The 16,209-nt window shown below is 27.1% G+C and overlaps 1 protein-coding gene across 2 annotated transcripts; it reads left to right on the top strand.

Moving 5' to 3' along the window:
- Positions 1-71: 71 nt before the first annotated feature.
- LOC107441181 (mitochondrial ribosomal protein L22) lies at positions 72-14,142 on the top strand. Of its 2 annotated transcripts, none has more exons than XM_071180244.1 (6): positions 72-231; positions 3,831-4,041; positions 6,843-6,908; positions 8,559-8,636; positions 10,159-10,228; positions 13,876-14,142. In XM_071180244.1, exons 2-6 carry the CDS (start codon positions 3,838-3,840, stop codon positions 14,091-14,093), a joined length of 636 nt encoding a protein of 211 aa, XP_071036345.1. In that variant the 5' UTR covers positions 72-231; positions 3,831-3,837; the 3' UTR covers positions 14,094-14,142. The 2 variants fall into 2 exon arrangements, with proteins under 2 accessions (XP_071036345.1, XP_021000196.2); XM_021144537.2 differs by lacking the exon at positions 72-231 and adding an exon at positions 316-401.
- Positions 14,143-16,209: the final 2,067 nt, after the last annotated feature.

The following is a 16,209-nucleotide window of genomic DNA, read 5'->3' as shown; positions in this document are numbered from 1 at the left end:
AAGACCACAGAATTAAATTATTAATTCAATTTTTTGACATTTATTGTACTTTTAGTATACAGAAACAGGCAGCTTATAACGCATGAAATTATACTAAAAATAGTAAGTAAAAAAGTTTTCTCAAATAAAAAGAAACATACCTTTACTATTTCTTGTTTTAAAATGAATCTATCTTCATTTAATTAATGTATTTTGAATTAAAATTTACCCATTAGAGTGATTCATATTTCAGTAAGTTAATTTCTATCTCTTAATTTATTAAATTTCTCTACATATTTTTCACTATTTCCTCTGTTTTTTTTTTTGAAATATAAGACCGGCGATATCTTCTCAAAAAATAGCACTGGAGCTTATTTTGAGGATTGTCTTTTTTTCCCCCCTTCAGAATTTGAACTTATACGGTAAGTAACGGTTACTGATGCGATCCCAATTTACAGTATTTTTATTTTCCTCATAAATTTTTCGCCTGATTCGGAACTCTTCACCAACTTATTCACCATATATCATCTTATATCAACTTCACCAATATATTTGTTACCGGCAAAGTTTGAAATCCTGGGCTATTTAGGCAAAGTATGAAATAAACGTCCTGATGAGGTTATTATGTAAATTATGTACTGTGAATGACCGAAATTGGTGGTTGACAATCACATAGTCGCTTTGGTGAATGTCCCAAATATTTATTACATCCGATTTGATATGAATTTATTCATGGATATAATTACATTTATTTAATATTTTAATACTTACTGACGATAGATTAGAAGAAACATCAGTGTTTGGAGTATTGGGCAAATGTATACTGGGCAATGGCACTCGACCTTAAAAAAACATCAGTGTAGGATATACCAGGCAAGGGCACTTGACCTTAAAAAAATATTGGTGTAGGGTATACCGGGCAATAGCACTTGACCTTAAAAAAACATCAGTGTAATGTATACCGGGCAATAGCACTTAACTAGACCTAGTATATATTTCAGACATTTACCAAAGGTCTAGCCATACAAGGTCTAGTTCAGTGTCACTGTACAGTATACATTTGCCTGATATATCCTACACTGATGTTTTTTTAAGGTCATGTGCCATTGTCCGGTATACCCTACACTTATGTTTTTTTAAGGTCAAGTGCCATTGTCCGGTATATCCTGCACTGATGTTTTTTTAAGGTCAAGTGCCATTGCCCAGTATAGATTTGCAAGATACTCCAAACACTGATGTTTCTTCTAATCTATTGTCAGTAAGTATTAAAATATCGAATAAATGTAATTATAGTAATTATATCCATGAATAAATTAATATCAAATCGGATGTAATAAATATTTCGGACGTTCACCAAGCGACTATGTGATTGTCAACATTCACCGGTGAAAGTCAACAACCATCGATTTCGGTCGTTCACAGTAACATGCACATCATTTACACAATAACCTCATCAGGACGTTTATTTTATACTTTGCCTAAATAGCATCCGCCATTATATATAATGCATAGACAAAGTATGTAATACTTCTCATATTTCATACTTTGCCTAAAAACGTCAGGCATTATATATAATGCCAGCATTTCATATATATATCAGTATTATTTCATGGGGCCATTTCCATATCATGATCTGTCCTGCCAACTACAATTGGATTTTAAACTAATAATTTTAAATATTTTTTTTTTTGAATAAAGAAAAAAGTGGAGGTTTGCCTGAGGATGGCTGCGAGTTTTACCCTTTGAATCGGTTCCCTTTTGTGATGTTTTTTATTCAGTTTCTTCTCTAAAGTTGCCAAGACTTGGCGAATATTCTGCTGTTGATAACGATACAAAAATCTTCCCAAATGCATTGTTCACATCATTAATTGTAACATCAGGTGTTGGAAAGTGTGCCCATTGGGTAAAATGGGGATTTGTTAATATATATATCTTTTCTCCCATTAAATTAAAATAATAAATTAATTCTTTTTTGGAGATAAGATTGTGACAAGCATTTCTTTATGTTTTAGACTCTAATGACAAGTTTAATGTTTAGAAACTGTCAATTTATGATCAACCCATGAAATATGTTAGTATAAGGTGCTTATGAACTTTCTTCTAATACCATTTTAAACTGAGAAAAATTAATAATTTTATTCAATGGTAGAGGGGCATCTAAAGTGTTGTGTAATAGGGATTTTTTTTTTTTTTTATTTACCGCTGTGTTAAGCTAAGCAAATATCTAANTATAGTAGTAGTGAATTGGTAGAGTAGACACATCTAATGTTCCATATTTTATAATAAAATAGTTAAAAAATAATTAACTAATTTGTTTTTTGCTCAATGTAGCGATTTTAACACTGAAACACAATTTTCTTTTATTACATTTTATATCCTTAAAAAAATAATAATAGGAGAAACATAGGGAACCTAGATAGAAGGGTTGCCACAGGCGACTATTTGCAACTATTTTTGGCCTATGGACTATGGCAACTTTTTACCTGAAAAGGCTAAAAGACATCTATTTTCACGAAAAGGGGACTATTTGGAGACTTTTCTGTACTTCTAACTATGTTTTTTTAGCATAAATTGAAATTAAATAAAAGGAAAAATTTTTAGAAAAAAATTATGTTTTTATTAATATAAAAGTATTTTTTTTTTTGAATGAATTTTAGAAGTTGGAAGTTTTTAATTTTCTGCAAATATACTGATTTTTCTTTATATAAAAATTTAGTTCTAGAACACTAACGTTTATATAAATTTATCATATTTGCCACATAAATTGACTAAAGGGATCATAGTGCATAAAAATTAAGTCATTTAATAAAATTTTAGTCATATTATTGAAGAAAAAATTTTGTTCTTATTGAAGGAACGATTTTCATGCTTTAGACTACTAAAAGCAACTATTTTGTTAATTTTTTTTCTGTGGAAACCATGAGATAAGGTAGAAATCATATGAATTTTAATTAGGTTAAAAAAATATTGATACAATTTAGTTAACAATTTAAGGATGTAGATGAATTTTCACTGAAGCACTGCTTTCATGTAGCAATTTTTTCATGGGAAATAAAAAAAAAGAATGGAAAAAAAATCAGTGCCCTCAAAATAACTAAATTTAATAAAAATACATGTCTGTTATAAACAGTAATACAAGTCTGTTATAAACACTTAAAGCTCCTACAAAGATATTATTTTTTACACTCTCTTTTATATTTCAAATATGTCAAAAACTATTAATTATTAGTTTCTTTTTTTATGAAATTATGTAAAGTTAAGCGAAATATATTGTATCCTAAGTGAAATCTAATTTTGATAACCGCGGATATAAACTTGTTAATTTAATAATGTGAAAACGAAAATTATTCTGAGCAACTGTACTTTATAATATAATCAAAATACATTTATTTAAGGATATTTTGATTTCAAGAATAGTATTTACTTATATTTTTTTCATTGAAATGTACACTATTTTTAGAAATCCACCTATTTTATCTTACCCTGGGGTAAAGTGGGTTTTATCAAAACATGTTCTTTTAATGCATTACAGTAAGAGAACAATAAAAGAAAATCGAAATGCTATTTTTTGTATTTTATATTATCTATATGATCCATTGTACATAAAATGCATCAAAAGTTTCAACTGATTTTCATTTAAAGTTTCATTTAATTTGCATTTGAAAAGGAAAGAAAAAAACAGAAAAGAAAAAATTGTTTTTAGCCCTTACTTTCTTCTACCTGACCCTATATAAAAATTTATTTTGCTACAAAATAAAACATTCTACTTGCTTTTTCTAATGACTAAATTTTTACATAAAGCATTTGAATACTAAATTATTCTTAGTGATTTACCTTTTCAATTTTTTTAGTGACAAAATGTCTTTGAAACTTCTTCCAAGTCTTTTAAAGACTTTAAATATTTCTTCTGTGACATGTTTGAGAAAGCTACCAGGTCAAGGAAGTTTATCTTTATCGTATAATTTCCATACAAGCAAGACTGATTATAAAGTTGAAAAATGGACAGACCAGAATGAGTGGGTTTATCCTCCTTTGAAACCTGATGAACCTAGAAGACCAGCAGTAAGTATACCTCAAAAACTCTAAACTTTAGTTTAGAATTTCTCCGAGAAAGTCTTTTTTTCTAGGATATAAGCTCAAAGTACATTTCTTTTTCTTCTTAACTATTTTTGTTAACTGTTTCTTGTTAGATTAGTATATCTCATTTCAAGACATTTTTATATTTTACTCCATATGGGTAAATTTGTTTTCTGCTTTTCTTCTTTCATCCTAATCTTATTTTTAATTTCATTTCATTTTTTTTTTTAAATTTTTAGTGACTTAGACACATTATGAAGAATGACTTTTATATTAGGATAATTATTCTCTGTTTTGAAATGTCACCATTGTAAAAGAATGCATCCTGATGAGAACCTTTAGGTTTTCCTATTAAAAATTTTTTTATTTTATTTATTTATTTTTTCTAAATTTTTCGTGTTCTTTCTGTCATTAGTATTAAATTTAATAATAATTTTTTTACTCAATACATACTACACTAAAACTGGTTTTTAGATATAATGAATGTTAAAAAGATTTCTAAGTTATAAAAATGTTTCTTTACTTGAAAAGGAAGTTAAAATTGTAATTTTATTAAATTTTTAATGAATACTAAGTGATATGCATTATTTTTGATTTAGATGATTATTTAATTTTTTTTTAATTGTAATTTTTTAAAATTAGTTTCTCTAAAATAAAACATAATTTTGATAAATTCACAGATTTTTTTTTTTTTTTCAAAAATATTATTTGTTTAATATCAGTTGAAAAATAATTACACGCTACGAAAGAATCTAATAAAATATTAACTAAACTAAAAATAGCTTATTTCACTACAAATTTATTTTGATAAATTTTACTGCCACAATTTGGATGTTTGAAAGCTTCTTCTTCTTATTTTTATTTTCTTAAGTCTTACACTGTTGATATATTGCAGCATTGGTTCTCAACTAGTGTTTTATAGATAGAATGCAGGTGCACTAAGTGAATACCATTAGTTGTATCGTGTGACCTTAAAATGTAGTGGCAAATTTAAAACTGCACTGAATTTTTCAAAAGTGAAACTCAAAAGAAAAAGATATAATGCTTTTTCCTTGGCATGAATGGATCAACCTCTTTAATTTTTATGGGATTGAATAAAAGTTTAATAATATATGTTATGTATATTGCTAATGTAGTTTCTGTTGTAAGTAGATTATCTTAGTAAGAATATTTACTAATTTAAAATTATATATTTCACTGATATCTATGATTATTTTAATAAATTGAACTTGTGTGAACACAGCTATGTAAGATTAAATCAATCATTCAGTAATACATTGTATGTATTTTTGAAATAAAAAACCAAAGCGAAATTAAAAAATTAATGATAAAAAGCATGTTTTCTGTGGACCCAATTCAAAACTGCAGTTAATAAAAAAAATTCATATTGTAACAAAAACATTTGAAAATTTTAAAATAAATATTGTAAATTTTTTTCTAGATTTACAAAAATATATGGTTCTAAAAAAGTCAATTAAATTTTTGAAGCAATTTTCAACATCAACTTATTTAGGCTAAGATTTCTGTCATTTGGATAATTTATTTTACTCATTCTCTCAAGCCAGATAATAACTGTGGGGAGAGAAGTTATCGACAATATGAACCTTCATCTATGAAAAGGTACCCCAGCATAGAATCAAGTTAACGTGTCTTATATAGTAGTAGTGAATTGGTAGAGTAGACACACTACAGTACTCCGCCACCAGAATTATAGCTGTGATAGAATTCGATGAATGGATACCACTAGTTGATCCGTTGTTGTTTTGTGAGAAGCAGGGAGAGCTGTATTATGATTGCCGTACTCTTGAGTGCTGATCACGAGAACTGTGTTAAGTTCACGATTGTGGTCGCTCCTGTGTTGCCTTTAGAAGTCGAGTGATTATGTTGTGTGTAATCGAGACTGAGTAGCAACAGCACGAGGAGTGAATAATGTCGCAGTCACACGTAGCAAGTCAACTGTTCAATGTGGACCATCCATCGAAGTAGGCGTGTTCAGTTTGAAATTAGCGTTACTGTCAAGATAGGCGTGTTTTTATCAAAGTGGGAGTCTCTGTCAAGATAGGCATGTTCACATCACGTCTGGGTCACCCATGTGGGGAGAGAAGTTATCCACAATGTCAACCTTCATCTATGAAAAGGTACCCCTATCATCGAGTTAACATGTCTTATATACTAGTGGATTTGAATTGGAATTTTGTAGTGGTAGACACACTACAATAACCCATCAACATGTAACAATTTTTTTTAAACTTTGCTTACGGCTATTATGATTGATGGTCTAAAATAGCAGGTGTTATCATGCAAAAGGTTAATAAAAAAATTCATTCAATGAATATTTACAGACTGATAAATAATTTATACCAATACAATTAGTGCTAGAATGCAATTTTGTAAAATTGTATTCTATAGTTTTCATGGTTAAAAAAAGTGTTAGGAATCACTGTACTGTTATACAGTATTATGTTTTAAAAATATTTTATTAAAAATTAAAAAAAAATTGAAATATTCATATTTTTTTAAGTTAAAAAATTTTAATGTTTAATAAATTATAAATAAATATAAAAAATATTTTTATATATAGGTTACAGAAATATTTTTACATTAAGAGAACTCGCTGTCACGAATTTCGGACACGTTCACTTAAATGGAAATTTTTTTTCAAAATTTCATATAAACAATTCTTTTAGGTGATTTTTCTTCTTATTTTAATTTGGAAGAAAATTGCATTATTCTTTTTTAGCCTGCTTTCATAACTAAATGCTTAACATTTTTATTTATTGTTTTAGTGGATCTGTCACTTAAGGGAAAATATTAAATACTCTCCGAAAAAAATGTGGTATGTGGCATGCCTTGTAAGTATTATTTCTTTTGCTTTCACTTTATTTTTGTTGTTAGAATAGTAACTTTAGAATCTTTCTGATTTTAAGGTACTATTTACCTAACTTCTGAGCCCTGTAGCAGAACTAGCGTGGCACTATATAGGCTGGCGCTGCATATTTATTTTGACCTTGCAGATAAAACTATTCTAAATTTATTTATCATACTACCATAAAACAATCTTGCTTTTAAAGATGTGGAAAACATGATAATATATTACAAATATTTTACCACACGATCGGCAAATGTTTTAGAATTTTTCCATGATGTAGATCTATGCAGAGATTTCTGCTTCTGAGTTGCTGAACTGATTTTCTCCCAAATTTTGACTGAGAATTAGATATAACTATGCAATTGTCCAAGTTTTATGTGTTATGATATGTGTACCCATCGTTTAAAACATTGGAAATATTTTTAATTTGAATAATTGGTTTGCCTAGTCAGGGACACCTTCACCTTTCAAATATTTTTATTATTCCTTGATCTTTTGAAACGTTTGGCTCAATAGCTAATACATAGTGACACACACACCAATTAATACATATAGAACTAAAAATTCTCTAGAATTTACACATCAAATAAAACGTCTACTTAAGAGAAAAATTAAACAGCTTCCTAGAATTTGTTATGTTTAGCAAATAAACCTTTGTTCAATAATATCTATATCTGTTCCTGTCCTTACTGTAAAGAATCTTTTAGCAGGCTGAAAATTATAAAAGAAAATCATTTTGTGGTTGATTATAGAAGAATTTAAACAGTTTTTTACTTAAATTTGTACAAAAAGGAACAGAAAAGTTAACACCCCAGAAAAAGTCAAAAATTATACATTATAAAGTTAATCGTTGTCCAATTTTAATAGTATTCAATTTTTTTTTCAATCAAATTATTAACAAATTTCAGAGTAGATTATGGAACTAACTATTACCAACATCGTTAAAATATCATCTTCTATTTTGTTAATCTTCTTTGATTATTTCCATTACTGTATATCTTTTATGTCAATCACTATACAAAACAAACGTTAAACTTTTTTTTATGCATGGGTTTTAATGGAATTTTGAACTTTCAAATCTTAATAGAAATAAATTAATTGTGGTTAAGTGAAATTCGATATTGTAAATTAAGAACTTTACTCTAAGTTTACTTTAAGAACTTTATAAATATAAGCTTATGGCACCTTTGCCTCCAATTAGTATTTATTCATTATTCTCTTCATGAAATTTGATCATTATAAAGATCTTCCAACTGTAATTGTAATTTACAAAAACATAAAAATTAAAGTTTGCAATTCAGACAAATTAGCCAATAGAACTACTTTTTTTTTAGATGTAGATTTCTTATAGATGTAGATAGAGAAAAATTTCAGTCATAATTACTGTTTTTTAACACTGATCTATCATTTCATTAATCATAAGAATTTTGAAACTGTCAATTGTATAATCTAATTGCCTTGAATTGTTATGATTGTCTCTAATTTGAATAAATCTGCATACAAAAAGTAATTACAGTTGCTATGTATTTACATTTTATAACTTTTAATTATTTAATATCAATTTTTGTTTTATCTCTGAATCTTATATTTTGTTTTCATGTTTTTGTTTGATATTCTCATAATATTTTAATAGGTTAGAGGTATGTCAGTTGATGAAGCAATCAAGCAACTGACATTTGTTCCTATGAAAGGTGCATACATTGTCAAAGAGGTATTATTTTTTTTAATAAAATAAGAATTTCTTTTCATTTAAAATAATGTAATAATTAAAACTGCATAATTACTTCTCTTACATTGGTTTATCTTAGGTGTAATTTAGTTTTTCTTTATTAATGATATAAAAAAAAGTTTTAGATCTCATTTATGTTTTTAAAATAAGATTTAATTGAATTGAATTAATTGATTCTGTCTTGACACAAAGTTAAATTCTTAGATAAATTGGATATAAATTTTAAACAAGCAGTTATACTTAAAATTAGGATGTTGTGCTTGTTATTATTGTTCTCTTTTTTATAATATCTGTAAAAGCCATACATAAATAAATGTGTATATATGCATAGATATTTTCAGTGATAGCTGGGTAATTTATCAACTACTTTTAACTGGTATCGATAGCAGTGCAGACAAAAGCAGTAGATGAATGATCAGAGCCCCCTTGTTTTCTCTTTTCTATAATATCTGTAAGAGCTACCTCTCATGACCGACGCTTATTCATTTAAAGGTGTCAGTCAGTTCTAATGTTACAGTTAATAATGATATCAAAACAGAAATTAATAACTGGATAGCAATGGCTAATAGGTCTTATTTTGGGTTAAGAAGCCAATTGAAATCAAAGCTTATTTTCACTAAAATTACTTTATGTAATACTCTAATTAAACCTATATTATTTTATGGCCACGAATGTTGGCCTTTAAATTACACTGAGGAAAAGAAACCACTAATATTTGAAAGAAAAATACTTAGAGCCATCTTCGGAGAGCTGTTAAAGAAAACAGTGTTTGGTGGATTGAGTACAATTATGAATCATACAGAATTTTTAAGCAACCGAACTTAATTTCAATTATTAAATCTTACAGAATAAGATGGCTGGGTCACATCTATTTAAAGGGATGATGGTGACCCAGTTAAAAAGCAGACTTTTGGAAAGTTTACAGGCAACCGAAGAAGGGGAAGATCAAACACCAGATGGATTGATCTTGTGGAAAAAGATCTTAAAAACTATGGGAATCAATAAATGGAGAAATCTAGTGTCTGAGCCAGATAGACAACTAGTTGGCCCATACTAGGTTGACATTCTGATGGAAGAAAAAGAATAAATAAATTAATATGTACATATGTATAAATATTTCCAGAAGGTTGCATACTTTGTATGCTGATTTTAACTCATATTGCTATCATAGTATTCTAACCTATGTAGATTCATAGGTTAGAGCTCCCTTGCTGTTGGGCAAACTGCAAAAGGTTTTCCTCTACACGTTATACAAATGCAGGATGATTTCACTCAATATATCTTCACAAAAGTGAGGATCAGGAGAATTTGATTTAAGAATTACATGCTTGAATTAATGCTTGATTTGAGAATTACATTGTCTTCTGAGTTAATTTAAAAATTATGAAGCCAGGAAGTTGAACATAAATGTGACCACGAATCCGATATGAATTGGCTATTCAAAGCTGGTTATGAAATATCAATGTGAATACTTTCTTTTACTACATGGCTCATTTTATTTTAGGTTATTCAAGAAGCTCAAGAATTAGCAGTAAAGGAACATAATGTAGAATTCAAGAGTAATCTTTGGGTTGGTAAGTATTGTGAGCAAATATTTATTTATTTGAATTACCATCTGCTATACTACAAATTGTCACTATTCTAATAAAAAAAATTATAATCATAATTCGACAACTAAATGGAGTTAATAATAAGCAAAACATACTTATACTTAAATATGATTAGAGTTACTCTTAAAAATTATTCTTAATGAATAATTGAATATACAATTATGTCAAATAGCTAAACTTGTGTATGGTTAAACTATTTTTTATTTTTTGGTCAACAACTACGTAAAAAAACTGATTTGCATTATCATCAGTCATGAAAATAGAATTTCAGCAGAGACAGTCAAAAATTATGTCTTTAGTTTATAGTGTTTAAAGTCACTAAAACAGCTTGACAGAAATCTGTGATTTGAATGCATTTTTAATGGAAGTGTTTTTATATTTTATCTGTGAATAACTTGGGAAATATATGTTAAGTAATTTGTTTTCTACTTAAAGTAGTGAGTTTTTAGATTAATTTTGGTGATTTCTATCATGTCTTAATAGTGAATGACATGGAAAATGCATTTTAAGTTGCATAACTACTATTTTAACTCAATGAATTTTCTCTTTAACTAAACTGTAGTATCATAACTAAATTATGTTATTGGTTTAAAAAAATATGCTTTCATTCACAAGATGCATTACATTAAATGGCAGTTGTTGGAAATGGTTCTAGTTTATCTATTTTTCCTAGCTTTTTTTCTTTTTATTTCGGCTGGTCTCAAATTTTGACTGACGTAACTTTATATGTTATATGAGGTATTTTAAAGTAGTGGAACATTTCTTGCCCCCCACCCTCCTCAAGACCTTTAAAGATGCTTCTGTCCCGAGTAAGAAAATGTTTTGAGTTTAAATGTTGATAATCTTATCTATTTTTCTAGATTATTGCTTTTTTGCCATACCAACTTGTCATTTAGTCGTCATCTTTCATTTCATCGTGAGAACTCATTTGCCTTTCAACTTAGAGAGCATGAGCTAGTTAGCCTTTTATGTCAGTCTATAAGATGAGTAAGGATGTTTCATTGAAACTACTGCAGACGATGGAGTGAAAGATAAGGTCAATTAAAAAATTTTAAAAAAACAATCCAAGGAACTGGTGCGACATGAGCTTATAATGTCAACAAATATGCACTGACCAAGTGAAAATGTTCAACCTTTATTCAATAGAAAATCCATTCATTAAAAAATTTTCAACCTTTAAAATGATGTATTATAGAAACTTAACAAATTTTTGTATTGCAAAAGAAGTAGACCTTACTTTTCTTTGTACCTGCTTGAAATAGGAGGGTCAACCTAGACATATTGCTAAGTTAAGCAGCATATTATGGAGATCAACTCTATGTCGATAATCACAATAAATTTATAGTTAGCTTACATTCTCATTTTGCTGTGAACTAAACTAGTTTATTATATTTTTAATTTTATTAGGCTAGCATCTGTATATTAAATTTTCAGTGCTAGTACAGAGATTTTTATACGCTCGCAGTGTTATCCCATTAAATCCCACAAAAACAAGACTTTGTCTATTCTAAGTGGACATAAATTTGTTAACCCTCCCTGTCCTCTCTAAACTACATGGAATTTTGTCTTGCTGCGTTGAAGGCAGGAAAGTCGAGGGTTGCATTAAGCTATTTATAATGCCTGCTTAGGTCCATTCCATTTTTCTGTGGGTCAATTTCTAGGTACATAGGCGATTACATTGCACAATGTTTAAAATTATAAGGAGCCCAATTTAAACTTCTTGTGTGTTAACATGTAAACTAGGCTTGTAAATTCCAGATAAAGTTTAGGCTGTAGTACATTTTTACTGACAAAAACAAGTTTAAATTGGGCTCACTTTACTATAAAATTTAGTATTATCAGTGAGTCAGTTAAATTTCATTAAAACATGGAACAAAGTGGAAATAAATCTGTAACATGATTATTGCAATAGAGTCTATGAGCAATTGAATTAGCCAACAAATGGATTTTATTTTTTAAACACTTACATCACTTATAAAAAGCCAAAATGCAATAAATTATTTTTAATTCTGTATTTTACTCAATGGTCATTTTCTTTAATTTAGAAGATATAGAGAATATGTGATTGCTTACATTTTTCAGTAAAGTAATAATCACAAGTGCGTTTAGAAGTCTTACGGATTAATCTAAGATGTTAACTTATTTTGTTCAATGTGCAGATAAGTTTTCAGAAAATTCACTAGCATGTTTTTTCTTTGTTTATAACATACAATATTTGTTGAACATTTTGTAATGTAGAATGCATTTAATTGAATTAAAATTTCAGACTAATTTCTTCAGAAATAAGTAGTATTAAAAATTGGAGATATATAGACAATTTACTGAATGTGTGCAAAAATCTGAAGAAGGCCATAATAAGCTTGCAAAGATATAAACCTCAAAAAATTATGAAATCAGTTGATGCTAAAAAAAAAGGCGAGGTGAAAGAATATCTTTATCTAGGGCAATAGTGTAAGTTTATTTTAAAATAAAATATTTTCAAACCTATGTGTCAAAAAGACATTTATTAAACACTATAATTATCCAGAGTTGCATGCATTACAGGAGAGTTATTCAGAATTGCATAAAAAATACAACTGATGTGTTAATACATTTACATCAATTTTGAAACTATAGCCCTCAGCCTATCGCTCAAAAGTTTGTACTATTTACTTGCTAAAACCTTTTCTAACTGTGAATGTGTTTATTTTATAACCCTAAATGAATGAGGATGTGCATAATATATTGAAGGATTAAGACTTGTTTCAAATCTTAGAACAACTTTAATTTCAAGCAGTTATTACTGCATTTGTGTTACATAAACATAAAATGTTTATTTCTCTCAGTTTATCTTATGAGTCTGTGTAATTTTTTATACAATTTTGTACACTAATATGCATAAAAATACTAGTTAAGGGAAAATCACTTTCAGAGAAAAGCAAAATATAAGCTGTCTAAATATTTCTAATTTTAGTTTATTAGTTTATACAATATATTCTCACAAAGCCTGGTTTGTAATTCTTGTACACAAATTTTGATTCACAAATTATTAGCTTTAGTTTACAGAACTAAAATAAAAAAACTAAAGAAATAATTTTTAATACTTTTTTAATACAGAATGTTTGCTTACAATTGGCTGTTTTAATTTCTTACATTCATTATCAATCCTTGTTAAAAATTACAGGACACTTCATTCTTTGAAATATAATTACTGAAAACCTTCAGTAAACTATACATTGAAAAAAAAAAAAAAGCTTCGCTGGTGGTTGAAGTTTAACTGAATGTTTTTAAGGTATTTTTTTTTATTACAAGTAGCAAATCTAAAGATATGGATTGATGTTTGTTGGAAAGAAAAAAAAAGATGCACTCTTCTTCATAGTTTTGGCTAATGGAACAACTTGGTGAATCTTTGCTCTAATGTAAATTTTTGTGTCTCATTTTGTAGTTTAAAATATAGTTACCTCATTCAAGGTTTACCCAAGGAGCCATTAAAATTGCACCTTGAAAATCGAATTACTAGATCATAAGCTATTGACTTTTTGCTTTATTTTTTTTATTTTGCATACTAATGCATATTAACTTATAATGCAAGTATGATTTAATAATTTATGAAAACTTTTTTTTTTTTACAGCTCAATCATTTGTTGGAAAAGCTAACATTATTAAAGGCATAAGGAGACATGCCAAAATGAGATTTGGTTTAGTACATTATAGATATTGTCATTATTTCGTGAGACTTGTGGAAGGACCACCTCCTAAACATTATTACAAACCTGAACTTACAGGAGATGAAAAGCTTAAAGAATATTTTGACGAGCTCAGATCTCGCAGAATTCATAGAACACTCTAAAATTGTTGTATTTTGTGTAATAATTCATTAAAATATTTTAAACATTGTACTTTTTTATTAATATCTTTATTTCTATGTTATAGGAATAAAACCATATTTCTTTAAGATGACTCTCTTAATGAATAAAACATATTAATCTGAGAATTAAGAATTTTTTTGCACAAGCATAGTCTTATTAATAAGAACTATTAATCATAATTATTTTGAATTAATGTAAAAATTTCCAATAACTAAAGTTTTATTATAAGAAAAAAAATACAAATAACATTTTGAGTCATTTCATATTGGCAAAACACAGGCTTATTTAATATAATGAGAAACAACCAAGTATATAATTGAAAATTTGGTCGTAAATAGAGCCTGGATTTTGATGGCCTAAAAATCTCCTTTAAAATAGCAAAAAATACACTTAAAAACATAAACATTCTTTTCCCAAAAATTCATATAACATACAATTGCATTAAAGCATTTATATTAAGAAAAAATTGGATACAATTTTCTTTAAATAGTGAAATATGAGTTAAAAAATAACAAAAGATTAAAGGAGAAAGAAAAACTGTTACTGACAAATCAAACTCAGAAACAAACACCCCAAAAGTTGTAAAAATGAACTAATACTTCCAAAAAAAAAAAATTTTTTTTTTAAGTACCAAAATAAACGAACAAAAAAGAAAATGCTTTTCACTAGCAAAAGTGATAAAATATGAATGTCATCAAAATCCTGGCTTTAGTTATGATTGTTAAAAGAGCTTTTTTTTTTTTTTTTCAATTTAGTTTTAGTGTAGACCATTTTTATGAATTCATCTCGAGGAGAGATTTAAAAGTTTCATTCAGAATAAATTTTCCTAATTAAAAAGTTTGCATAGTTAACCTATTTTGACTTTTAAAATTAGTAAGTTGTTTTCAAATAATACATGCATTGCATTGAAATATTTATACCTTTTTTTCGAAATATCTTCATATTTTGTATATTTGACAGGATACAAAATGGTAGAAAAATTGAACATCTTCTGATTTTGAAGAAATATGATTTGGTAATAAATTTTAAGCCCCCTTAAAAATAGTATTCTATGTTTTTAGCTGAAAAAAAAAGAAATTAAATACAATTTTATTTCATAATGGAATGTTTAAGAGTTGTTTTTATACATCTCCATTTTTTTAATAAAATGAATTTTTATTTTAGAAACTGAATTTATAAAAATGCAGAAAAAGGTTTTTACCTCGTCACATTTTACATTTATTACTATATTTGTTATATTACTATTTTAACTATTTATACATATATATTACTATTTTAATAACCTTTTTTTCCTATTATGTAGGTTTTCTAAAGGCATTAAATTTTTTTAAAGAAATAAGATGCAAGCATCATAAGGCTTTAAAATTAGCCCCTTGCATTATAACTTTATTGTAATTCATCCTTTTCTAGTTCAAAAATTATTAAATTGCATTACAAACTCACGCATTTTATGAAAATGAAGTTAGTTTCAATTTCATTATCTTTTTCTCCCTAATTCTCAATTCAAAATTGGAAGAAAAAAAATATTTCAATGAGATTTTGTTGGATCTTAAAAACCTTTTCTTGCTGTCATACGTTAAGAATATGAAAATAGTTTTTTTAAAAAAATTCAATTTTTTGAAGTATTGAGATATTTAATATACATTTTATAGCTATTACACACATTTTACCCCTATGAAAAGGTAGTAGATAGTAAAATAATACCTTGAGGCATAGTTAATATTATTGCTAACTAATAAAAAACTTTCTCATTGCTAAAATTTTAAGAATCTGAAGTAAAAGAATCTCATTTTTTACAAAGTAAAGCTTTTTTTCTTCTCTGTTTCTGGGAAGGGAAAATATTTAAATAACAGCAGAAAAGCTAAACGAATAATTTAAAAAAATGATTTATGGTATTTAAATCTGGTTTTATTTATTTATTTAAAGATATTTTGAGAACTTTAATAATTGAAATATTATTAAAAATAAATTATATCAGTACCTTTAAAATTATATTCTTGCAAACGAAAAAATATTACACAATTCTATGCAAGTGTAAGATTCAAAATTATTAAAAATGGAATGGAAATGTATAATTATTAACTGTTGAAAAACAGG

Source organism: Parasteatoda tepidariorum, chromosome 4, assembly GCF_043381705.1.
Source record: "Parasteatoda tepidariorum isolate YZ-2023 chromosome 4, CAS_Ptep_4.0, whole genome shotgun sequence".
NCBI classification, from domain to species: Eukaryota; Metazoa; Arthropoda; class Arachnida; order Araneae; family Theridiidae; genus Parasteatoda; species Parasteatoda tepidariorum.
This window is presented reverse-complemented; position numbering and strand designations above follow the sequence as displayed.

What these genes read in the sequence shown, in the direction of transcription:
- LOC107441181 (XM_071180244.1), top strand. Translation starts at nt 3,838, where the DNA reads ATGTCTTTGAAACTTCTTCCAAGTCTTTTAAAGACTTTAAATATTTCT. An exon ending in ATGAACCTAGAAGACCAGCA is followed by an intron (nt 4,042 to 6,842) that starts GTAAGTATACCT and finishes TTATTGTTTTAG; the next exon opens with TGGATCTGTCACTTAAGGGA. An exon ending in TGTGGTATGTGGCATGCCTT is followed by an intron (nt 6,909 to 8,558) that starts GTAAGTATTATT and finishes ATATTTTAATAG; the next exon opens with GTTAGAGGTATGTCAGTTGA.